Source organism: Ischnura elegans, chromosome 2 (assembly GCF_921293095.1).
Source record: "Ischnura elegans chromosome 2, ioIscEleg1.1, whole genome shotgun sequence".
Lineage (NCBI taxonomy): Eukaryota > Metazoa > Arthropoda > Insecta > Odonata > Coenagrionidae > Ischnura > Ischnura elegans.
The window spans coordinates 103,890,786-103,918,242 of record NC_060247.1 but is presented as its reverse complement, the minus strand read 5'-3'; the positions used below and the strand labels follow the sequence as shown (position 1 = coordinate 103,918,242).

Genomic DNA, 27,457 nt, shown 5'->3' with positions numbered 1-27,457 from the left:
ATGGATGTTAGAAAAGTGAAATTATGCCTAGACAAGACTCGCCGGAGGAAGCTAGATTTTTTACTTACCCTCTGCCAAGAGTTCCAAACTGGTTTGAGTTGCTTTCAGACAATTTTGGTTTGATTATCGCGATGGGTTGTAAAACTACCTCTGGTCATTCACTCCTGTTGGACTCGATCACGAAATTCAAGGTCCTCTCGGATATACGACCTTGTGACCTTCACGTCGATCGGATGGTAACTGTGTCCGTCTGCAGCCTTTCGCTTTCACGGCCGTATATTTTTTAAACGGCGGATATGCATGCCGGGTAATTTGGCCATCGGCCGTAAAGAGAATTCACCCGTTGAATCTGGGCGTGGTTACTCGTGGGGAAGAAAGTCGTCGTATGTATGGGTCTTGATAAAAATAATTGGCTAAGGTTTTTTTTGCTATCGTTCACTGGGGATACCTTATGAACAGTCTTACTTCGTTTTCACGAATCATTGGAAAATGAAGTACTTTTAGTCACGTGTGTAGTTAAACAGTCAAAATTTGAAAGTTATTGAAAACATTTATCAGAGTAGATAATGTATTCCTCGAAAGCGTTATTTAATGACTCTAAGAAATATAAGTACATGACATTTAGTTTGAGCGGCGAACTAAGCGGAAATAAATATTGCTTTATGAAGATAATTTGTGCTAACTATGTGTCTAGAATACCGCTGAGTTCGCAGAAATTGATATAAATGTCGTACACCCTTATTTTCTGCTCTATGGACCCAACTTGTGCTAGGCGTTTTGACGAATTGATGAGCTGATACGCGGGTGATATAATTTCAAAATAGTTTTGGAATATGACAAGTTATAGTCACTACTCTCAAATATAATTCCTTCTCTTTATGATGCCCGCTATCAGGCTTACTGATTAGTCTCACGGATGGTATACGTTAAGGACGAAATACATTAATTGTCATTATGGTGTTTTGCAATAAACGTGGGTTTAACTCGCGGTAGAAGACGTATTTTTAGTTCCCGCAGGCCAACGCCTTCTTTTTTTTAAGCCTTTTTGGATACCCTCTCAATTCACCTAAATGTTTCATTCTTAATAATCTAATAGACTTGCAGGTTCTCGGTGCTTTACGAATAACTGCTTCCGTCGTAGAAATAAACTCAGAAACAAGAAATATTACCGCTAGCGTGTGAACTAATCCAGTTCAGCCTCTCCACCAACTTTTTCGTTACATTCTTTTTCGGAAAAACTGGTCCTTAACCGCTATCAACTTCACCACACGCAAAAACTGGTATGCTATCACTTTGCCATGGAGTAATGAATATGAGAAAAATTTGTTTGCGTGTTTATCGAGTTAATATTTGTTTCAGGAGGGAAGGAAGTATTGCTAAATCCCTTAGCCTCGAGACTGAATTCTACTTGTAACATTTTTTAAATCCACGTTCGCAGGCATCCAGCTGTCCTCAAATCTTCATTCAGTTACATACAGTTTTCAAAGTATGAATCAAACTTCGAGTCGTTGAACCACGATGGGTTTGGGGAGTCTTGTGCAAGAACGATTATTCCGATGATCAAATTCAGTTCAAAGCATTGCGGAATATTTTCAGACGACAATTTCGGAGTCGCTGATGAGATGGGCGTACCCAGTGAGGGGCGGGGGGGGAGGTTGGCAGTTGATCCCCCTTGAAGCAAAAGTTGCAAAAGTCTTTCAGCAAAATCAGTACTGAATTGATACGAAAGCATTTAACTAATTTTATTTAAACCCACGAAAAATGATGTGTGTTAGTATAAGAAGATATGTGACTAAAATAAAACTATTTTTTCCGGGAAATAATCTCATAAACTAATGTCACAACTTGGTTTGCACCGCCCTGGACCATGGCTTGCTCCCCCCCTCCCCTAGTTGTGATCCTGGGTACGCCCTTGGCTGATGACTCTATATTAGGGGTGTATTTACATGGTTGGAAGCATGGTGGTTTTTTTTATATAACACTGAGGTAGCAGAAGTTCATTACTAAGGAATGACCTATGTTGCGTTTCAAAATCCAAGTATTGCAGAGTTTTTTTTGTTAGATATATAATAAAAAACAATATAATTAACTTAAAACTACTCGTATTTCTACCAATGCGTGTACATATTACCCCAAACGCTGCCTCAATAGGCGCGTATCGGGAGGATAAGACCCGTTTTAAAATAAAAGGGAAATAGTCTAACGATATTACGGCAACCGTTTATTAGTCCTTTATCGTGCGGGGGAAAACCAATAATCATACTTATTCGTTCGGCAAAATATCTCTCTTAATTTATCCTTTCTGTCGGACGTGGACATATAGTAGGGTTCTAATATGATGTTCTCTGTGTCGCTCATAAAGATATCCATTCTCTTTTTCCCTACCAGTCTAAGCCTAGTGCGCAGCTTCCGAATCTCCAGCGGTTCCCAACCTAATTCGTTTAACAACAGTATCAGCTAACAAAATTGTTATAAAAGTTAGTCTTCACCGAAATCCCACGGGTGCTATGCATCTTTCATCATTGCAACAACTGCCTCTTCAATTTGTAAATATTCGTTTTCGAAGGGTGGAAGGGTGGTGCACACATTCCAGCAGTATACAAATTGGTAGTTTGAACTGAATATCTGCTGAACTAAACCTATCCATTCCCAAGATGATTGGTTCAAATCACAGAAAAGTATAATAGAATCCTAGATTAAACGTAAATCCTCGAAATTAAATATAAAATAAAGACGTATAGCACATAAGTAATTTGACTTAAAAATAATTAGAGTAGTTACAAATTATCGGTAGGGAAACGATAAATTATTTTTATATAATACCATCCCGATGCAATGGTATTACGCGGCGTCGATTAAGTGATTACTCAAAAGAGTCGAAGAGGAGTTAAAAAATGATTTTTTTCTTGTCTGTATTTTCTGAATATATATTAATATGCCTATGATTACAACCAACTAGTCACACATCGTGGTGTTTTTTTTCCTTTTGAAACCAAATGCATTCGAAACATTTTGCGCCCAAGAGTCTGTTAATTACAAACGAAATCCGAAATATTTTGGTGGCGATGAATTGCCATTTAAGGTAAAGTATCACCAAAAATTAAATTCATTAACCAAGCGGAACATGAGTCGTATGTGGAATATGTAATTAATCGAAAGCGTTTCGGTCTTGTTGGCATGCTTCAGTATTCGAATCGACCTTCCGTTCCCATTCAAGGCTGGAAACGCTGTCATTGGCCTTGGATGTGCGGTACCGTATGATTTACCGCATGAAGTGCTTAATATGTCGCAAACCAAGTGTTTTAAAATAAATATTGTCTAATTTCACTATCATGTTGAAAATGAGAGGAGCCGAAAGAGTTTGGGCTAATTTTTCGGTACATTCTTAAAGGAGTTATTGTATAACTTATACCGCGAGCCGAAAATGAGACAGAGAAGAACAGCCTATAATTTACTCCTTTCTTTTCTTAGATACATGTGTCCTCTGTTAGTATTTATGGGTGCACTCTGTTACTGTGCCTATGCTTTCCGCGTCACTACAGTACAGAATGTATTATTTATAATAGCTATCTTTTGCATTCTCGCTATGCCATTTTCTCTATCGTTAATTGTACTTTTTAAATTAAGCGCGCGAAAATACACTGAGGATTTATCATTCACCTTGGACTCGTACTGGCATCGCCCTCATTCACCCCGAGCGTTTACCCATTAGCTAAGTGGTACACGAATAAAATATCTTTCTCCCTGAATTATTATTGATGGCTTCACTATAAAGAAAGTCTTCATATTGAAGAGCATTCTTAAGGCTTACTTCGTTCAGTGGCAGTAGATTAAATAAAATGTTGGTAATTTCTTCTGCTTTAAATTTTTTTCTTTGAACTAGGTTGTGCTGGTAACTTTTCGTGCCCCGTGTGCATAATCTTTGTACTTGTCATTCTTTTTTATGCGCTTATTCTTAAAATTTTCTGTCCGCTTATTTTAGATTTGCGGCGAATGTCTTTGGTAAATTTTAAATTTCCTCAGGTGTTACTCATTATGTATTGTTCTCGGAATTTTTTCTCTTCACCATACATTGTTTTTTCACAAATAGCTGAAGTGATTTCGTTATTGGAGTGGTTAAATTGTGAACACAATGCATTTCCTTCTATATGCATTAGTATTCAACCGATGGTATTTAAAAGTATTCTTACAGTATTCATGAATTATTTACTATGCAAAGGTATTAAATTATCACGCAGAAAATGACAATTTTTAGGGAAAAACATAAAAATAACGGTTTATCAATTGTTTCCGTAGAAGAAAAAATTGGAAGAAATTATGAAAGAAAAGGTGTCATGTTTGAGCCTCGATTCTTGGTCCGCTCTTATGAAGCAACCAGGCTGCTGCGGAACATGAGAAGATGTTGTTGTTATGATGGCAGTGTAATTGAAACTTCCGATTTGGGTGCCACTTCATAAATTATCAGAATTCATTGTATGAATTTGTTTTCGGTGCATTAACTTCAATCAGTTCATATTGGAGATAGACTACCCTGAACGATGTTGGAGAATGTTTTTTTTTCATTTAAATTATGCATACCGACTATTTTTTCTCATAAGAAACTTTTGAGCTAGCATAATCTCTGAACAATTTCATATAATCTCTTTTTCGTCATGCTGGTGAATGAATATTTTATCTAGGATCTGCCTGTGTTTTGGTCAGTAATGCAGTTCTGTGTCTAAGAGAATTCCATCTTGATAACGTGCACATTATACAAAGCAATTGCAATTGAAGTATTCTTTTTTGACTCACGCATTGAACTGAAAAGTTCTCCGACATCTAATTATAGACTTTTCAATCCGTTTTAAATCCGAATATCGTCTATGAATGAACCGACCCATACAGCACAAGCGACGCGAAACCCGGGTAAAATCATAATAAAACACGTGTAAAAACTCGTGTATATTCCGTTTCTACACGTGTAGAACTGGTGTAAATGCGGCGTATTTCTGGTACTATGTCCGCTATTTCTGGTGTAAACACGTGTTTTATCCTTATATTATTCCTTAAGCCCCATGTAGTACCACGGTCCCCGATGGCGACGCCACCGTAGCCACACCGAGTTACTTCGAGATTTGGCCGCTAGACAGCAGTACAGACACAGCAGCCAAATCGATTGGTCGAATATATCGAACTATTGATAGGTCGCTCTTTGCGATATATATTGACTCAATGATAAGTCGCTCTTGACAATTATTAGACCCTGAACGATTAGGATGAATAAATAAACATTGTTATTCCACAGATCAAAAAATTAAACTTTGCAATTCCACAGAAATGGGATATTCCAGGAATATGCTAACTGCTACACGTTCTCAAGGAAATATGCTAAGCACTGTTGTTAAGATTCCTTACATTCTGTCGAGAACGGGAGAAATACCAATAAATACTGCGTCCTGGTCGAGTACTAGGATGGAATACTGTATGAATAATGAAAGGATACTGATGAATACGAATGTATACCAAATGAATAGTGACAAGTACTCTTGCCGTTTACCTTGGGATTTTCAACATGGATGGGAATGTGTGTGAATGTGTTGCGATTGAGGTTGAAATAGTTGTATGGCCCCTTGAATATAATAATTGAAAGTTAGTTAAATGTAAAAATAAGCCATTAATCAACGATTAAGTTGGTTGTTCACGCGTTTCCTTTTCTTCCTAAGCAGAAGATATCAGAACCCTCCTGCTATATCTTTGAATTGTCGATTAATTTGGAAAAGTTTCTCTTTTTGATTGCTTGTAAGATAAAAGGAAGGGTAGGAGTAATTTTTTGTATTAAGATATCCTAATTTATGGTTTTAGAGCATCAGGTGCTTCATAAGTTGCTTAGAGGAGGAGAATTAAAACTTTCCGACTAAGCAAATCACTTATTGACCCCGAATTCAGGTTTAATTTATATTTTAGTGCTCAAGGGACGGACAGATATCTCTGAATGGTGTAAAATAATAATACTGCGGCCAATCATTAAGTTTACAGGAGATTTTTATTGCATTCAAACTGACGTAAAAGTATACCGCTGTATTTGATGCTGACTGTGATAGTCAAAATATAATTTTGCTTCAGTCTTCTATATCTCATTTCGTTTTTTTTTTCATGTGGAGTTTCTGAAATCCCTTACTCAACACTTATTATTTTACTCTTAGGGGAGAGGAACCGATCGGGTTGGTTATGTGTTAAGTGTTCATGACAACCCACTATATCTTGTTGAATAAATTTAATCATTCGTATTGCTTGACGCAAAATAAGTCGTTTCAGTGGAATAGGGTAGTTTCCTTCATCAAAGAAAACGAAAGGCATTGATTGCGATTCGTTACCCACCATTAGTGTATTCAAAATACACAAATTATTTGGTTTTTGAAATACCGGTTTAGACGAATGGCAAGGGTCAAATTTTATCCTCATTTGAAAAAGGCCAGATTGGCGCCCATGCGATTCCACTCCGCATGACGTCACAGGGACCTAGTTTCTACACGAGAGGATAGGAGTTATGCATCGTCTGAGGTTAGCAATGCATGCATGAGGCACAGAGCTCAGGGAAACATGTCTTAATAATCACCTATTAAAACTGGCTAATGTCGGAAAGTTTTCTTCGTTTGATAAGGTATTAATAAACCTTTTTTAAGCCAAGCGCTACCGTTCAGGAAGGTACTCAGCTATCCGCTAGCATCCTGCGACGTATCAGAGCTAAGCCTCGCCTCAAGGTCACGTCACCGGGCGGGAGGGGGAACCAGAAATACGACGTACGGAGATATTTCCCGACATTCATACTTAAGCGTCGCGTTTTCGCGCGCTTGAAATTTTTCACTTTTCATTTAATCGCGAAAAATAGATGTTGTAATTTAAAAATCTAAAAGCGCGAAATTCGTACTCCAGGAGTAATAATATTTCGATTAAGGCAATAAAAAAATAATAGGAAACCACCCTATTGAAATTTCGAGAAAATTAGTGTGGATTAAACATGTTTTTAAAGTTAGCCTTGTTTAGTAAGCATTAGATGAGTAAATTTTTTGGTGAATTTTAATATATATTCGTCGAGTAAACAAAACTATTTTCTCCTGTGAGGTTTTAACTCACGGCCCCTGGTTTACGAGGCCAGTGCTCTACCACTGAGCTAAAGAGGCTTCTCGTAGGTGATATGAGAGAGGAAATCGATGTAGTTACTAATAGATACGTAGAAGGTAGAAAACATGCTGGTGGTGGTGGTCGGGTCGTGTACGTGGTATTCAAGCGTTGCAGTATGAGGAATGCATACGTTTCAGGTTTATGTCGGGGTTCATAGTAGCTTAGTTGAGTGCTACTGGTCGCAGGGACCCGGGTTTGTATCCTGGAGAAGCCTTCGGAAACCCCCGAATAAAGTCCTTGAAGTGCAAAGTTGCCCAGGTAAAAAACTGTCCTCACTACCCTATATGTGTGATATTCACATGCCTGTGGCTTAGCCTGGGGTGATCTCTAACCTAACCAACCTGCGGGTTGAATCGCCTAGTGAAGGATATATGCAACAAGTTATTTGAAAGTAAAGTATGCCTCCTTCCAACTTCGGATTCCTGAATCCCTGATGATGGTGGACGAGTTTCTCATCGAAATTTTGGAAGAAGACATGGAGGACTTACCCGGTGCGAAATCCGTGAAAACTTTACTGTAATTTTTCGCCGGGGAAAAAAACAAAAATTATGTAACTTATTAGAAGATTTTTGAGGAACAATTTGGCCTGAAATTTTATCCGACTAACAATCATAGATTTTAACTCCATATTATTATTATTATAATTAAAATTGTTACAAGTAGGCCATTGGCCTGGTGGTAACATGTACGTATGATGAAAGAAAACAATAGAAAACATTGAAAAAACAATAAAAAAAACATTTGAAAAAACAATAGAAAACATTATAAAAAGCCCTTGGTCCCTACTTCTTCAACCGCTTCTTAAAACTCCGATATCATATCCGATTATCAGCTATGATTGAACGGAATGGTAGTTGAAATGGCAGAAACTAATGTGTAGTCAGGGATAAACATGGGAACAATTTTATGCGACATGGGAAAACATTGTGTGTAAAAATTTTATTTTATTCTTCATTCAAACCGTTCAAGTGCGATAGGATCGAGCTTAAACTAAGTGGAGTATCAAAATAAGATCCAGGAATATAATTACAACTACACTTTCCCTAGGAACGTCGCCAAGCTCTATTGTTATTATTCTCATTGGCTGCTCAATCACCACGCTCAACATAACGTCACCTGATCCATTCCCGCCATTCATTTCTAAATTCAGGAGCCTCCGAGAGTCAGAAATAATTGTACATGCCTTAATTATTAAAGCTGTGTTACTATGAAAATATCGTGAATGTATGCCTGTAGTTCGAAAAATCCAACGAACACACTCATTCCTAGCGTAATGATAATTTTTGACAATATGTGCTATTGAATTAAAAATTTGGGATTTTTGATCCCTCTGCCCCTACTAATTAAATAAAAACTATTGAGAAATATTCAACCAAAGGAATCAGGTGTCATTGGGTGATACCTTTTTTTAGTTGACCTTGAGGAGTGGATTGCGTAATAAATAAATGATTAGGTAAGGTTTAAGTTACCCTCGTCGATTTAACAAAATGCTTGCCTCCTGTGAGGATTGAACTCACGACCCCTGGTTTACGAGACCAGTGCTCTGCCACTGAGCTAAAGAGGCTTCACATTTCCAAGATCGTAACGTTTGCCATACTTCAGGCTTTTTCCCTCATTTTTTACCAAACGGGTAGGTAGATGGAGTAAATGGCCAATTTTTTGCTGTGATTCTGCGTTGAAAAATTGCTCTCCGGTGTTACAGACTGGAGCATAAAAAAATTGCTCCCGTGTTTAGTTTTCATGAAAATACCCATGGAATTTTTTATCTTAGAATATACGTGCTCTAGCGTCTCGTTTATTTTTCAGATTTCAATTAGACATGGCGACATTAATACTCTTTAATAATAATTAATCTTGTTGGGGGATGGCTCTTTGTGAACTAAATGATTGAAAAAAGAATTATGTTGTCTCCGTTTTCACCCTTCCTCCCAGAGTCACTTTCGAAATCGATGACGGTTCTACCGTATGACAGTTATATTAACCTTTCATCGCTTTGCTTACTAAAGTTATGGAAATAGTATGGCAGTTTTCTTTGTTTTTAAAAACTGAAGTGGCGACCAACCTGAATGTACAATGCATCTATATCAGGTATAAAGATTTTTGATAAGTATCTACACTTTCAGCAATTTCCTAGGAGAATTCTAGAGACGTGGAAAGTCAGGCAACTTCAGTTTTCAAACTGGCCATTAAGCGCCAAATTGCGGATCTAAACATCTACTTTCAGTAAATGCCTAATAAGAACGTCGAACCGATGCCCTACCTCTTCAAACCTAATCTTAAATTCCTCCTATTTGCTTAATGTGTGTATATGTCAGTAGGATATAATGTTCACGAAATGTTGATGTTGTACCGGTTGCTATTACATCATGACCATATGAAAAGGCTGTTCTTTTACGTTCCTTCGCGGCCTTGCGAGTGAAATATGTGCAGTTAACGTCTTCTTTTGGAGAGTATTAATTTAAATATTTACTTTTAAGCTTAAAGCTCAAACAAAATTGGTGTCACCTGTGAGGATTGAACTCAAAACCCTTGTTACGAGACCAGTGCTCTTGTACTGAGCTGAAGAGGCTTCATGGACAGGAGTTGGAAACGTTTGCTGTACCTTAAAAAAAATTTCCTCATCTTGTGCCAGATGGGTGTTAAGGCCATGTTTTGGCTAGCAAGCAAATAATGTTAGTAATAATAAGCTTTCACATTTTTAAACCTCCCGATATTTGAAAAACATTAGAATACTTGAAATGCCTATAAGTGTATGATTTTTCTGTTCAGTAAACTCTTTTTCTAGCTATTCGCTGAGACCTTAGCGGCATTTTCATTCAACTAACGTATTTTGATTTATTGAGCTGTATTCATTTTCTAAAACCTCACAACATTATGATGAAGTACCTCCGTTTTATTTTTTCACTAATCTCATTACATGACGCATCTCATTTAAGATTTTTTGTCAAGTGACACAGGTATTTCGTATGTAATGTGCATTACTACCAGTAATACCAATAATATACTTACTCTATGCTACCAGTTACTGCAAAAAGAAGAATTTTGGTGCTTCTTGAGGTATTCTGTTTTTAAAATGTAATTTCCAAAAAAATATTGAAGTTGTAATTGAAGTTTTGAAATTTTAATGGCTTGAGCGGAAGTCTATAGAGGACGACAAAGAGAAAATGTTTAGAAATTTTAACAAAAAATGGCATAGCTTTTAATCTGGGGAATATTTGTGGTCTTTACCGGAAGTTTGGCTGTGATCAACATTCGGAATTCTCATAGGAATAAAAAAAACATAATATGGACAATGGTAGTCAGAGGAGAAGGCTGAAATATATTCCTCAAATATTTTACTGTCTCGAAAATGACATAAATGTCAACTATAAAACTTGGTAATTCCACTGTAGGTGCGCCAGTAACGTAATGAAGGCAATATTATATATCTCCATTCAGTACCAGACTCTCCATTAGTACCAGAACGCGTCGCTCAACATTTTCTTCAACAGTCGCTACATCTCCATTGAGATCTTCCAGAACTACATGAACAATGGGGTATTACAAAGTTTTTACTTTTCATTATGTCAAGTCGAATCCATGAAGTCACGCCCGTGACTACAAATTGTATCGAAATTGACATTTGCCTCGTTACCCACCGTTCCAAATTTCATAATTATGATATCCGTCTGCGTCACGCCTGGAACCACTCTTTTTTAATTTTTTTCTCGTATTCCGACTTTTTCACGGTCTCCGGGATGGATGTTTGAGGCTATCCTTCCCGTCGCTTTGCTCATTTTTCTTTCGGGGGAGCCATATGTCGCATGGCCGTTGGTCCAGTTTCCTCTCTCCGACCACTTTCCGCTTCCCACCCACTGGCGTAAGCATCCCTCTCCCCCACACACTCGTAGGAATGCGCCTTCTCATCCAAAACAGCAGAGACGCTCCACGCGGTGACTTTGTGTAGATGAGGGAGGGTAAAAATAATTGCCCAACGATGAAGCTGCTTTCGTGTTCACCTTCGGATGTTTTAAGACGCGCGACCCAAAGTGAAGACCTGGATACCTGTCGCACACACATATATTTTTTCCCTCCTTTAATGGGAAGTTTTCTTTCGCCGTCCCTGCTCTGAATTTCTCAGCCTTCCATGCCCGCCGGCGGTGTCTGATGCGACTGGTGCAAGAACTGGAACACCTCGGGGGCACGGCGATAATTTTCGTTCCTTGTACAGAGCGCTACCTACCGTTATAGAATGGAGGCTCACCGTGGACATGATTGATGAAGGAGATGCAGGCTAATTGCAGTGAACCCGTGGGAGTTTCTATACTCTGCCACCTGTTCTCTTAGAGAAAATGAAATTCACTATCACTTCTTCGTCGATGACTTCCGCGATGTATGGGAAATGTCTTCACATTTTCCGAATGTTCCCTAATTTGCAGAACAAAATAAATAAAAAATAGCTGAAGATGATTGTTCCCTGCTTTTCCCACCTAATCTAACGCTGAATAATCCAAACACGATTTCATTTTGTCATGGATATATGATAGGAATTAAGTTATCAAATCCTCGATAAATCTGAAGTTCCAAGGTAATCCAAAACAAGCCTGATAATGTACGCAATATTTTTTATATATCATAGTTAGGTATTTTCTTAATTATTCATTTATACGTATTTAAGATGAATTCTTATTTTTTCAGTACTCGTAGTTAATGGTATCTCATTTCACAGTTACTGTTCATATGAACAGCTAGTTAGTTAAGATAGTAATGTTTTTGTGTATATATAATCGAAATATTGGTTTTATTTTATTCATAAATTTGTGCTATTGTGGTCATACTGTCTTATGAGGTTATTACGCCTCTCCTTCAAAACACCGAGCTTCCTCTTGGCGAGATCACCCCGCTGATACGATTCCTGAGCTAGTGACTCCCTGAATTTCGGCCCGTGTACTTGGTGACGGACTTCAGTGACGCCCTGTGCAATTCGTCTGCAACTTACGAACTTTCATTCAAACACGGCCAAAATTTCAAAATTGGCGCCTTTGGAGTTAGCCGATGCGACTGACATGCGGCGGAAGATCGCACTTTGTGATCAAAGCGCATGACGAATTCCATGACGTTACGAATGTTTGCCATATGATCGTATTATATGGATACATCCCTTCGAAAGCATGCGCTCGAAAAAGTTAGTTACTAGAAAGTGTAGCAAAGTATGACTGCTAGAGTATCGCGACACTAATGACCGATAGTGAATCACATATTACTTTGGGTACTTACTTTGATTATTCTTAGATTGCTCCTTTATAAAGCGAATGATATCCGCTGCCGCATTTTGTTACAAGTAACATAAGCTTTCAACTTACGGAGAAATTCAACAAACAAGGTCTCGGAAAACATATTGTTCGTATATCGAGGACTTGCTGTCTTGGATGTTATAATTTCAATACAGTTGCGCCATCCTCGGCTATAAATTCTAACCGCGGTTACCTGACTGCGGATGGCAGGTTGCGCAGGATTTCAGACGTGGTGGGAACACTAGTTATGTGACTGCGTTTACTTTCACGAACTTTAATGCTTATTCGAACTGGCCTTAGAGTTTTATCTCAACATTTATATTTATTCCGGTAATGGCTCTCGAAAAAATGTTGTCGAGTTGTCTCTCGATTACTTCGAGAGCTGGTCGTATATCCATCAAATTCAGACGGCTATGAGGAGAGCGTCGCAGATATTTGGCAAATATTTCTGGAATGAACGTCTTATATTGAACGTTTGCGATCCATTTCCAGTTATAGCCCGTAAAAAACATAAAATATGCCCAAATATCCTTGGATGCTTTAATTTAACTCTTTTTTTTATAAATTATAGCTTTAAATGCTAGTTTAAAATTTTCCGTATGCAGATAACCTCGGAATGAATATTATTCATCACATTCTAGGAGTGAAAATCATTAATCGATATGAGTGGGAATTCTAAGTGGTTTCCATGGAGCGCATCGCCTTATAAGAACGGTTCTATTTATTCGCTGAGACATATCAATCCCATTTAATTTGAATATTTGCATATATGCCATGAGTTTTACGATTTCAAGGCCAACGTCTAATGTTGCCGCCCTTGATTAGGGAAAGGATATTTTGATTAAACATTGGTGGTAATTCTCTCTGAATGTTGCATTTTTTCTCGGTGTGACCTCTATTATCATGAACTTACTTCCTCAGTCCTTTTCGTAAATTAAGCATCTGTTTGATTTCCTTTATACAGAAAAAAGGAGAAAAAATTTAACCAGCCTGTAAATAAATAATGTGAGAAATATAAGTCGATATGGCGATTAAAGTTTTCCAAAAAAATTAAATTTTCATTCGTCTCTTCTCTAGGGAAAAAAATGGTTATAAAGTTCTCCTGAAAAGCATTGCAGCAAATTATTTCCAAGTATGAGTTTCAAAAGCTCAGGCGTTATAGATATTTTAAAAACTTGGGGAATTAATGCTTCATTTTATCTCTTTGGAAGGGAAGGCAAGTGAGGTGGTGGTAAAAGCCAGCGTACCCTTTACGGATTACAAATGTATACCAATGCATTTACCTATGAATTATATAACCCTGTGGAGCGATGAATCGTTGAATAACGCGTTATGAATTGAATTCAGCTTCATCTCAACATTTGACTCGGTTTTCTGCGATCGTTACTTAGCCTTCTTCCGTCATTCATATTAACTCACCAAGTAATTTATTTTTGGTCTGCTTTCGCTCATAGAAATATATTCATGAATGGCTTTAGTGAGCGGGAAATTTCTGATGGTTTTCATTTTAAATGTCTATGAGGTAAGGAGCTTTAGCTGTCTCCTGTCTTATTCATATTCCTCATAGAATTTCGACGTTTTCCGGTTAGCAATAGTCTGCTTTCACTGATAAGATAATAAATCTCTTCGGTCTTCGGAAAAGTATCTCAGCATTGGGCGCATATATTTTTATAAATGACTGGTTTTTTTTCTTATAGTAATATTGATGTGATAGTAATGACATTCAAATTTCGAATGCACTTTTTTTATGTTGAAATTGAGGCGAAATACTATGCTTTATAGCCTAGGTAATTTTTCACTCCGTAATATTATGTCCTTCTAGAGTAACAATTAGATATAAATATGATCTCATTCACTAGTCACTTGATGTTTATGTATTCTTTTTAATAAACTTGATGGGGAAATATTTGGCTTAGAGTAACAAAATTTTTGAAAATTTAGAGAACGAGAAAAATATTTTTACCATTCATTCCGAAAGAGGTTGATCCATTTTATCCCATGATAATAACTATCGAAGGGCAACAAGTACTTATTGCTCATTTATTCACGTATTGTTAATAATAATAAACGTAACAACTCACGTCACGTATCAACTCATTGCGAAATTTTAACTTCCAAATGTCTAAATGAGTAATAATATTGATTTATTATAAAATTATTTTTCCCCGAAGAAAAAATATTATTTTTGCACGCATTGAATCGAAATTTCATCATCAGGCGGAAGTTTTCTATTTAATTTTTGGTTTTACATTGATAATTTTCAACTTTACGCGTTTTGAAAGCGAAATCAATCGAATTTTTCTAGCATGCAGCCTGTAGGGTACTAGAATCTGTAGTTTGACTCAGAATTATGAGAGAAACTCAGTTTTTCTTTTGTAAATTTCTTAATTTGCATGATTTTTCATGAAGGTGTAGTAAAATGTGGTCTACATTAATCAATCGCAATTGTTTTTTATTGCTTCATCCCGTATCTATTTAAGAACTAAGAAAAATGGGTTATTCCCCGTATATAGAATTTTTATATATACTAAAGGACACTCAAGGCAAAAATGGATATTTCTATAGTTGGAAACATTTTGGTAATTTTTTTCTCGTGTAAACCATTCTTACTAATCTTCATAATAGTTAGGATTTCTTGGTTTCGTTCAGAAATAAATTTTCTTCCACGGATTGAACAGAACTTTTGCAGACTACGATGTATGAAATATTAAAGAATAAAAAGACAAAGATTTCTGAATTAGCACGACCCAGCAGATGTAGAAAGACAGAGAAATATAAATATAAAAGAGGCAAAATCATATTTCTTTTGCTGGATGTGCTCTTAAAAATACAGTGAGCCGATTATCGGAGACTGAATATAGCGCAGCCAGTGCAAAGGATGGGCGTACGAGAATGTCACATGATATGCAGGAATATGCTGCTACTTCTGGAATGACTGTCAAGACTAATTTGTTAATTTTCAAAGTTATCGTTTTTGCCATTAACTATTATCCGTTTTACCCTGGTACGACGGGCAAAACAGATTATTGATAAGTTTTAATGTAAATGATTTTAGGATAAGTTATTTTTTAAGTTCTTATTTTTTTAATGCCCTAGTGCAAAGTGTTTGAAACAAAGTACTGATAATAAGCAAGGAAAGTTCTGTTTATCATGTATTTGTACAGTTTTTAATATACTTTCCCTTAACATATGCGTCTAGCCCGGGCCTCCCCTATTAAACTGAGCTCTCAATTTATGAAAGTGTATCTTCTAATAAAGTACAGCGGCTCGCCGGTTGTTTTTGAAACTTTGCCTTAATGGTAAATCTGGAGATGATTCATTTACCTGAATTAGTGTTGGTGGTTGTCTCTTGTAATTTTCTACTTTTCGCGTGAAATATAAACAGTAGAGGTTGGAAGTAATTATTAAGGCCGAAAAATGGTGGTAAGTTCCGAAATTACTGGAAAAATGAATCAAAATACTGTATAAACAAATCAGGTATCTGATTAATATTAAATAACGAGAAAAATGTTTTCCTTTTAAATTTTTAACTTATGAGATGGAGGTAAATAAATAGGAAATGATCAAATATGTCTTATGTTAGATGGGATGAGATCATTCCATAAGAAAGGAAGGCACTGCTAGATATTCCACTTGCAACAGTTGTATTAATCTTTTCTCAGATATTTTTGTTGTGTTAACAGTAGAATTTCGCGCAGTTTCGTCCTTTCTTGAGGGAAAAATCGAAGTAAGGATACTCACTACTCAAAATGAATAAATGGACAAAATTTTTCCCTTAAAAAAGTTTTTATTCGAATAAATTCCTTTTTTACAACGGGAAACAGTAGGCACGGTTGTTATCGTGCTAAAGGTTACGGACTTGAAGTGTTTGAGCCCATCGGAGCGGTGTTGGGCTCTTCATGAGGATTCAAATCCTATGACTTTGCTCGCGTCATCGTGCGAACCCTTTCTCTCTCCCTCTTCTGTTCTTTTTCTCTGTCATGCGTCACGTCGAATCTTCATTTACAGGAGGTCTTCAGTGGTAGGCGAATCCGTGTCCGTAAGAGAGACCATTACCGTAGGAGAGACCATGTCCGTAGGAGAGGCCATGTCCGTAGGAAAGACCGTATCCCAGACCGTGTCCGTAGCCAAGACCGGCGGAGTATGCCACGGGGGCAGCGGCGATCTTAGCAACGGGGGCGGCGTATGAGACGGCGGGGGCGGCGTAGGACACAGCGGGGGCAGCGTAGGACACAGCAGGGGCGGCGTAGGACACAGCGGGGGCTGCGTAGGAGACAGCGGGGGCGGCGTATGCCACGGGGGCAGCGACCTTAGCGGCGTAGGTCACGGCGGGGGCAGCGTAGGACACGGCGGGAGCGGCGTAGGACACGGCGGGTGCGGCGTAGGACACGGCGGGTGCGGCGTAGGCGACCTTAGCGATGGGGGCGGCGTGGGTGGTGGCGTAGCTCACTTTGGAGATGGAGGCGACGGATGTGGGGGCGGCGTAGGCCACGGGGTGTGCGGCGGCGGCGTATGTCACGGCGGGGGCGGCGACAGCGGCCACCTTGGCGACAGCGGGTGCGGCGTAGGCGACGGGGTGGGCTGCGGCGGCGTATGTCACGGCAGGGGCGGCGTAGGAGACGGCGGGAGCGGCGTAGGAGACGGCGGGGGCGGCGTAGGAGACAGCGGGGGCGGCGTAGCCGTAGCCGTGGCCGTAGCCGTGGCCGTAGCCCAGGCCGTATCCTCCATAGCCCAAGGCCAATCCTCTCTTCTCCTGCTTCTTCTCTTCAGCGAAGGCGCATGCGGCGAGCGCGAGGACGAGAATGGCCTATTGAGAGAGAAAAACATATAATTATTACAACGAGAATGGTTTGGTAATTGGAGGAGGCGTCCGACAACTTGAGATCATTTCCGCCATATGCGAAGGGTAGAGAGGTGGAGAGAAACCTGGCCTGCTCTTGAGGAATGGCGCCAAGAGGACCGCGCCTTAGCGTCCCATGCGACGGATGGAGTGCGGTGCTTTTAGTGCCCTCCACAAAGTTATCTAGCAGAGGTCGGAAATTCTATGAAAAATCTCCGCCACCCCCGCAATTTGAACCCAGAATCGCAGGATGGGAAACATAAACACTATCCGCCACACCAACCATATTCCCACTCATTATAATTAGAACTGGTATTAATATTCCGGTGTGTCCATAGAAGATGGACGCTCCGGGAATCATAGACTTGAAGGCGACAGGCGTAACTTTTTGAAACTTCATGTTAAATGAAGCGAATTTCATCGTCTTTGCGAATTTTCACAATTAATCTTGATAATGGCTTTTGAACATATGAAACGTTAGTGGTTATCAATGTGCGAAGCCTCACCAAACTGATAATTTCATGATATACTTAAGAAAAAGAACAAAAATTAATGCGTTAGCAACCGATTTTTCTGTAGAATAAGTTCGAATGATATTTTATGAAGCTGAGACTGTTTACCACTAAAATCCATTGTGGTAGAATAGAATTTTAAACTAATTTTTGCAAACATAAATGGCTTTCATTTACTTTAAATAACAAAGAATACCTGAGTATAATGATATTACAAATAGTCGTTGCGTGTTAGAACTTGACTAGAGAAAACGTTCCATAAGTGAGAAGCGGTTTGGCCTCTTTTAGTCCGGTCACCTGTTGAAGAGGTAAGCGAACTGCATTCCGTGTCTCGAGTATTCTATTAGTAGAAAATAGATGGGACTGAAACCTTCGGTGTTCGTATGGCGGATGACTTGCAGTTTTACCAATCTTGAAAGCCTGCGTTGAAGCTTGGGCTGAATTTTATCCTAATTAAGGCGTTTTATATGATAATGTCTTAACTATTTTAGAAATAAACATTGGGAGTTCCTCATTGAGGATGGCACACAATTATCGTGACTGTATGACATCCCAGGTGCCATCATGTGACATGTATACAATCAGACTTGATTTTTTTCAGAATACTTGTCAGAAAAAATAAGCATTTTTTTAGCGGTTAAAGGAATGGAAAGGCAAAATTAAATGGCTGAAAATAATTTTGAGGGATATGTTTTTTCTGACTACAAACTGTTAAAAAATATATCTTGTGAGGGTATAGTGGTCCTCTTTAATACTCTGGTCTCTTAAGGATTACCTGTCGTATTACAGTTTTAATTGCTTATTTTCTCCTGAAAAAAAAATTCAAATTCATTATTTTAACTATTCTATTTTCACATTTACTTAATTTGGTTACTTTGTTATAAACCACTCAAAAACCATCCAAGACGGTTGATGATGCGTTCCCTTTACGTGGGAAAATATTATACTAGGATATCTGGATAATTTGAAGCTGCCACAATGATGTAAAGTGGATAAGTTTACCATCGTATCGAGTAAGGGTATGAAGATGATTTCGCACGAGCAATAGTAGCAAAATTATTTCACTATTCATGTCGGTTAACAATTTTACGTATGTTTTTCCTCTACCGATCCGCAGAGTGATTGAATGCCTAACAATGAACCTTAAAAGACACCTTGTTATGCAAATGATGCCCGAGAAGACGTGAAACGAGTTTCGTTTTTTTGGCCGCCCTCACAGGTACGGTCTTCAAAGATTTCCTTTAAGTTTCTCCTCGGGATTTCAAGAAGTTGCGCAACAATCATTGTGTGGTCAGTCCGTCGAAATCGGCTTGCACGTTAGCTTTCTCCTACGGAGCACATAAAATATGCTTGTATGATTTTTCGATGCTCTACAATAGAGGGCTGTAAAAACGTGAATAGTAATGTGCCTGCAGCTGTTCATAGATGATATTTCGGCGTTTTCAGTGACAAAGTACGACGTGATATCATTTAAATTTTCGTGGAAATATGATTTTTAACCCTATTTAATAATTTAAAATCGCTCAGGTTGGGCCAAGTGATGTATTTTAAAGGGTCTAGCAAGTGAATGAGGCACATAATGATTATTACTGTAGTCCCTATTTTTTCCCCTATTTTCCCAATGTAAATTTTGATTCGAAACATCAACGACACAATTTCTGTTCCTATGAAAAATAAATATCGACTAAAGCGTTAAAAAGAGATAGGTGCTTGGAGGTAAGGATACTTTCCCCGTCTTCTGTGAATTATCCGGCTTGTAATTTTTTTGTACATCGCGTAATGCAATACCAACGTACCATCGGTTACCTCTGCCATGGAAACGTCCGAATCACAATTCCTAATTCCCTAGGGAGACTCGAGGCTCCATTTATATTTCACAGCATCACCACAGACCCCGTAGTCTGTGTGAACATAGTAAAATATATTCCATCGTGCTGTTTTGAGAAAAATACTTGTAATCCTGTCTTTCACAATAGTCCTAAGGGTGATTATATCCTCTACACGTTTCCCACAGATTCAAGTTGCTTATGGCCGGCTCGACTCAAGCACAATCATCAGAGGAGTAGATCTACTCCGCTTGCTTGATGTTGGTTCCCTAGCCGTGATCCGAAACGTCGGCCGTGGAGGATTTTATCCGATAGAAAACCCAGGAAGAATTTATGTTATTTATATTGCTTGTTTCTGAGGGAAGTACACTCTCTTATACTTCGGAATATCAGCGGATGAGGATTATTTTTTCTAAAGTTCTTCTTAGAATGAAATGGGCAGTGGTAGTTCTATACTACAGATCCTGGGTTTAAATCCGTTTTGGAGACTTTGAATTTAAGTATTAGCTTATTTAAAGCGATCGAAACTGGCCGTACTACCCTGAATCTAAGATGTTAACGCGCCAATGGTTCGTCTGAGGTGAGCTCTACCCTCACCTATATTGACCAACCTTCAGGTTGAGGCACTGTGAGTGGGCGAGCGAGTTCTTATGCTGAAGATATCCTCCCCTCGCTCGGTACTGCAAGTCGGCATGTACCGAGGCGAGGGTACTGGTGGTGCTGAAAGGAAAGAAAAAAATCTCCGCCAAAATCCATATGGACACTCACCAAGACCTTCATGGTGAATGATTCTCTGGGAGAGCTGGAACGTTGGTGAGATGAGGAGACTGTGTCGAGTGATACTCCCAACATCCAAGTCGGCCACTATATATACTCCTCGAGTGGTGGGGTCCCTTTCTCTCTCTCTCTTTCTTTCGGCCTATCTATCTCGCACACGCACTTCGGGGATGTCGACTGATTGAGGGTGGAGGGGAGAGAAAAAAAAGGTGGTGAGGGATGATGAGGGGAGTGTCCAATACGGCAGCTTCTCCCACCCCACCCCCCCGCGAAGGGTTGATATGTCAAACGGGAGGGGTTGGGGGAAGAGAGGCTTACTCTGCTGGGGGTCGAGGGAGAGAGAGGTTGAGGAGACGAATTAGGAGCGCTCAGGTGGGTGGGAGGGGGAGCTGGGTGTCGCACGGAGCAGGGCATGTGAAGAAGAGGGGCCGGAGTAGTTGCGTCCATTTGCGATTGCGTCTCGCGACTCGCGGGGCAATTGCAGGCTGGTGGGACACATATTCGTAGGAAGGTGGGCGGAAGGGTAGTGACCCCGTTTTCAGGCATACGTATAAACGTATGCTGTCTTTATGATGCATTTTAATGATGGACATTGGAATATCTGTCATCTACGCCTGCGTTCACTTGCAATTGAGTGTCAGAATTCTGTTAAAGGGTAGAGGCCGTGACTTTGGGCGTGAGAAGACGTAACTTGCGGAAGTGCTTTCAGCAGCATTATGAATTAATAAACACGCGCTAAATATTAGATAATATTTCATTTCACTCTCCCTGTACTTATTAATCTTAATTAAAATATATATTGAAGCAATACTAATACGTTTTTGTACTAATTTAGATTCATGTAGGTGACAGATTTATATAAATCCGTAATACATCATGTGAGTGTCATTTACGTATTAGCGTATGTAATCGAAAACATTGAATATCAATCCTGAAATTGGATTGACGCTCCTTAACAATCAGCTGTTTTATTAGGTGGTCCGTTCACATGCACGTAATTCTTTATTATAATATTTTCCATTCAAGAGAACTATCGGGAGACCTTCCCTTACGGTAGCCCTCCAGCTGCTTTTCTTCGACTGTCTTCATTGTCCTCTGTTCCTAATAATGTGGACGATTAACCTGTTTTGTGTTCTTGTTTTGGTGTTCAGAAGGCTTCTCTTTTTCTATATTCTTTTTTGAATTTATTAGATTCTATATTTAATTTGATTTTTATGCCCTAAAAGCGAAAAAAAGAGGCCGTGAACCTGTGGAAGAAATTTTATTGTGTCAATTGCTAATATACCATACATTCATCCATTTCCGGGTGATTAGTAGCCTCAAGAGGCCCATGAACAACACTTTAAAATCACGCAAAATCACCGAAGGGACTTATAATTTATTTTTTTCATGTCAGTTTCTGGTCGAAACAGCCTACTTTATACGTTGAACCCTAATTGTCACAACTCTGAGATCGTAAATATCAGTTTTGTTCATGTGGTCTTTCTACTTCCTTGTTGTGTAAGAATTGAAAGGAAAGTATCCAGTAGTTCCTGAACCCTACGTAGATATTTAATTTTTATTTATGTAACCCATTCATTCGCTGAAGTGTGTACGTGTAAAATTATTCAGTCTTGACCTTTTTTCGTGAATATTATTTGTAGCTGGTCGTAATAAGCATTCTGAAGGTAAGTGAAAGGTCATAAGGGGATCGATTCCTGTCTCTGGCTGTGACGTTACGTTTTCCTCGGCTTTGTTCCTGGAATAGAATTAACGTGTTTTTATTAATAATTTAAGCCTTGGAGCAGAATGTTGGTTACATTTTCTATTTCTATTTGAAGATAGCGCCTTCTATTTCGTGTTTAGAAAGAAAATTGCCACGGGTATGACCACTAAAATATAGTGATGAAGCCAGATGGCGCAAGTTTCTGATACAGCAGTCAGCGTTTCAGTACCTGGGAGTTAGCTCTTGTTGAACCAAACGTTCGCTTGATTCCCAATAGGGGCAAAATGTATTTTTAACATATATGTTAAAGACGAATTATATAAAAAATATAAAATCGGTTATTGAGTTAGGTAAAGCGAAGTGCGGAGACCTTTTTTTCCGTGTAGTCATTAATAAGATTTTTCGAAATTTTCTTTTTAACAGAAATAGAAGTTAATTTTACATGTGTTGTAAAGTGTTAATGCTTGTGATAATTTCTCTACAAGTTGAAAAGCATCAATCGGTTGCATGAAGGATTCTCTCTCTTTCTGTATGCTTTAGAAAATTCTCTCTGTCGTCCGTCGCTAAGGCAAAAATTAGACTCAATTACAATATCCAAGCAGATATTGTAATTGAGTTTATTTTCGGTTCTATAAAGTCCTGCGCCATTTCAAGGAGTAGCAAATGATAACATACGTTTTTACCAGTATTTTCGAAGTAGTTGGAATTAGCGAGCTGAGATATTGAGTGCATTTACCACTCTAAAATTGTGTTTATAATTAGTCAACTATTTTTAGAAAGTAGCTATATGAGTGTTAGTATTAAAAAAATGGTATATTACTTCCCTCATATTTGAAAATATATTCATCCAGTAGATAGAAATTTCAACCAGTAAATAGAATATTTTTTCTATGGTGTGTTGGATGAATTTACTTTTCTTTAATATCATTCATCCCTAATTTTTTATCCCCACTCCTGTTTAATCGGTCATTGTTTAATTTTTTGTCCTTGTGAATTACGCCTTCAAGTTAATTCTCCCTCACGGGTATTATAGATTGTATAAATATAAATATTAGAGGTGACGAATTTTTGCTAATAGCGGAAGATCTGAGTTCACTAAAGCGATCTTTCTTTATATGATTATGGTGTGGGCTACATGGATATATAATAATCACTATTCAGGCATAATTTTTACGTTTCATAACAATTATAGACAAGTGAGATTAAGGAAAAATTAGCACTACCGGAACATACTTTCCCTAACTTTTTTTAGAAGTGAAATATTACTGTATGTTTTTTATTACTAGTTATTTCTTACATTTTATTAGAACTTTTTTGTTTTGGTTTCGTATTAGAAGTTTCGAGGAAATAAAATTTATAGAAGTGTTATTCAGCTATAATGTGTTTTGTTAACCGGTACCGGAACGGCTTTCCGGCGCCTTCCGGCACCATGAAACCACTGCTATAGATGAATATTGTTGAAATAAAATGGACTTACAGTTATTATTCTCGGAAATTCGGTGCCTGTTAACTATTAGCTCACCCGAATTGAAAACAGAAAGTAAAACTGGATCAAAGGAGAAGAATGAGAATTAATTGACCTGTTAAGTGACGAGATTGACAATTTTTTTAACCACAAATCTCAGATCACGTCCCGCATTGTCACATACAACTATCCTTTTTACCCATTTGGAAGATCACACAGACCGCTTACGCGAGTGGAAAAAAATGATACAGAAAAAGGCTCGTGGCTGAGCGATCGAGACTTGCCCATATTTCCCTAGAAAACTCACGTACTATCCTTCTCATCTCATTTTTTTCCCTCGCGTTCTGCCGATTCGCTCTTTTTTTTACCCCCTCTCTCTTACCATTCCTTTCGGGCAAAAACCTTTTATGTTTGCCTCCCCCTTCCGTGTCGTCCCCATTCTTGAGAGATCGAACGCGTAACTCCACAGCTGTGTATTTTTTTTCTTTCCCAACGTCGCGACGGCCGATTGGGGAGGTTGACGAGAATGCGAGGTCTGGTGGCCGGTGACGGTTATCAGTCGGCCGCGAGCAGCTGACTTGAGTGACAAAGGCGATCCATCTCTGTGCGGGGGAGATAGAGGTTACGCCGAGCCTAAATTGATTAATACGTACCACTCAGGTTATCCATATTGGACGGCAGTATCGGTAGTTCCACGTGGTCATCGTTCCACTCGCTCGGATTAAGGGAAATCGTTGATTGAACGCTCCTTATGTGACTCAATCCTTGCGTCGCGGAATGCCCTTACTAATTGAGTATGTGTATTGAAGAGGCTCTGAGAGAATTCCGGAGAAGGGTATTAATCGGGTGTATGAATGCGAGGAGAAATAATTGGCGTGCTGAAAATTACGGACGATATTTCTGTTTGTGGAAGCATATTAGTCTAGTGGGTAGAGCGCTTAGCTACTGACTTAAAGATCTCGTTTTCAAATCCTAACTGGAGCTTTCGGACTCCTCCGAATGAAGATCTTTGAGGTACGAGTCGGCAATGGGAATTTAATTGGCCTCCCTAATATGAAGAAGATGTTAAATTCACACGCTTGTATCTTAGGTATGGTATTTGGAGGAGGCGACCGACAGCTGAGGTCATTTGCGCCGTGAGGGAAGGGTATGGAAGGAAGGGTGGAGAGAAACCTGGCGTCGGCATTAGCCTGCTCTTAACGAAAGGCGCCAAGGGGACCACGACTTAAGGTCCCATCCGACGGACGGAGTGTTGCGCTTGAAATGTCCTACACACAACACTCAAGCAGGGATCGGGCAGTCTCGGAAAATTCTCTGCCGCTGCCGGGATTTGAACCCGGGCCCACCGGGTGGGAAGCCAACGCTCTAGCAACCACACCAACCCGATCCCCTTGTATCTTAGTCTGGGATGAGTTTTACCGTAACCTATCCAAACCAACCTATAGGTAGATTCCCTGATTTAGTTAGTGAGTGAATGCTGCCTGAGTGGAGAAGGAAGAAGTCCTCTTAAAAACATTTGATGAGTTAAATGAAATCCAAAATGATGAGCAGTGCTACCAGAACATATATAATGGTACGTCACAGGGAGGACTAGTTAATAAGTAAATTGGTCGGTTGCAAGCGGTTTTATCGACTGGAATCATTATTTGTCATGTGAAAGTGTAATAATGATAGATGGGCCGAGTAGAGATGATCTGAGGAGTAAAATTAATCGAGGTTAGAATTATAAAAAAGTAATTTTCGACCAGGTGTGTAAATATGAAATGGCCCCCTCAGTCTTATGTATTGAATATAACGCTTTAAGTTTGTGAGACATAGACGCTATGTGATTACAAAGAGAGAACAATAAACCCTTAAACTTCAGTGATTCACGCGTTTTCTTCAAATCTGGTAAGCAAAAAAAGTGACAAATGAAGAAGTTCTACATTGTGTAGATAAATAAAGACGGCGGAGATAAAGTCTCGGTTCAGAGATAACTTATTTAACTGTTGCTGAAGTACGAAGAGATGAAAGTAATAACTTCCCTAATCGATATCGCACCGAAAACAAATAATTCGGCGGGCTCTCCTGCGGCAGGATAAAGTCCTTGATTACCAAATTGAAGGACGCGGGTGATGGTGCCACTTGATTAGGTTGTCTCTTTTTGGATAGTAGGTATGGGAATCTATATACTATAAAATACACCTCCGATCACTGATTGACTGATTCATACAAATATTTGTGCTGAATGATACGAGATACGACAAAAAGTCATAGAATAGACCCCTTCTAAAATCGTCTGAAACCTTAGGAGAAATTGTCGAAGCACTAAATTTCCTATCTATTAAAATATCGCCATCTGTCTTTATGCCTATACTCTTTGGGGAAATTATTGGGGCATTGAAAAAAATGGATGGTATTGAGGAATTAAAACATTGCGGAGAGGCTTGTTAAGGGCACCTAAGTCATTGTGACAATCTTTGGTCCACACGTGGCACTCGAAAAGCCTGTAAGCCCAGAAATATTTGATATTCCTAGGATTCAATTTAAGTAGGCTAGATAGCACTGGAAAAATTTAATTGTTGAGGAACTAACACAAAAAAATTGCAATAACTGGCAGAGCGATCAGAAAAGGCTGCAGGTTGAGCTAAAGCAAGTTAATTAATAAAACCAGAAGCCAGCCAGTAAGTATTCAGGATAAACCCTGTGGTGCCGTCTTTGACCGGGGAGATTCATATTGGACCGCCACGGCTTAAGTGCTAAAACGCATGCTTGCGTGAAAGGTAGAAGGATTAAGTCATTTTCTAGATCAAATGAGACAGGTGACAGAAATAGCTTGGGATAGGTAGAGAGTGAAAAACTTGACGATTCAAACTAGATCGTATTTCCGCGTAAAGCTTCCTTATTCATAATAAGCGAGTGAAACTGAAAAAAGAGATTTCTTGAGATAAGTGATTCCGGCAATCGCTTAGATCATTTATACGTTGCAATTATCTGAAGCATTCATGATGGAGCAGAAAGGGGCTTATTTTAATGCGTATTTGTTTTAATAATTTTATTCTGAATTTTTTTTCTCTGTGATTCCGATTTTTTTATTTTGTAAGAGGATAAGAAGATGAGGATTTACATCTCTGTTAAAAATTGGCTTATGCGCTATGAGGAGGTAGAGTTTATGCTAAGAAAGGTGGCATAAATTGTTCTCAATACAAACTATGTTGTACGTATATATTTAATTGTTATCCGTTTCTAAAAGCAAGCAGTCAAGTTATCATTTGTATTAGTATTGTATGCATGTACATAACCGGAATATCACAATTGAATGCAAACGATTAGAAAAAAAATATCACTGAATTCAACGAAAGAAAATTATTTGTCATGTATTGATAGCGCCAGTCCTATATAAACAGAGTATGATGTTAGCCCGAAAACGATTTCACAAAGGGTACCTATATATTCCACCATTCTTAAAGGGGTTTCTGTTGTAAAGTTATTGCATATGGGTGGAATAAACTTATATTATTATATACGGAATAACTTATACTTATACGGAACAACCTTATAGGCCACATCTTGAGACATGATGGCCTGATGAAGACAATCGTCGAAGGATAAGTGGAAGGCAAGAATGGAAAAGGAAGACCCCGAACAAAATATATGGAGCAAGTAAAGAGAGATGTGAAAGAGAAGAAATACGTAGGTGTGAAAAGATTAGCTGATAGGAGAACTGAGTGGAGAGCTGCGTCAAACCAATCCTAGGATTGTTGACCAGTGATGATGATATTATTAAAGTAAGATTTTATTGCCATCTGTGCAGTATATAAATAGAGCTGAAACTTGACTTAGTTTGTGGTATAATTTGAAGTAATTTTAATTGTGCAGATATTATACAGATTTACAATTTTTACGTTAAAATTTCATT

The 27,457-nt window shown here is 38.7% G+C and overlaps 1 protein-coding gene and 2 non-coding genes across 3 annotated transcripts; all 3 read right to left on the bottom strand.

Moving 5' to 3' along the window:
- Positions 1–7,088: 7,088 nt before the first annotated feature.
- Trnat-cgu lies at positions 7,089–7,160 on the bottom strand. The gene has a single exon. It is a non-coding gene; the product is annotated as a tRNA-Thr (tRNA).
- Positions 7,161–8,653: 1,493 nt separating this feature from the next.
- On the bottom strand, positions 8,654–8,725 carry Trnat-cgu. The gene has a single exon. It is a non-coding gene; the product is annotated as a tRNA-Thr (tRNA).
- A 7,528-nt stretch (positions 8,726–16,253) lies between these two features.
- LOC124154274 (cuticle protein 16.5-like) lies at positions 16,254–20,482 on the bottom strand. Its single transcript, XM_046527897.1, has 2 exons — positions 20,381–20,482; positions 16,254–17,241 (listed from the first exon to the last, which is right to left on the bottom strand). The coding sequence occupies exons 1-2, from the start codon at positions 20,462–20,464 to the stop codon at positions 16,450–16,452; spliced, it is 876 nt and encodes a 291-aa protein (XP_046383853.1). The 5' UTR covers positions 20,465–20,482; the 3' UTR covers positions 16,254–16,449.
- Between the last annotated feature and the right edge of the window lie 6,975 nt (positions 20,483–27,457).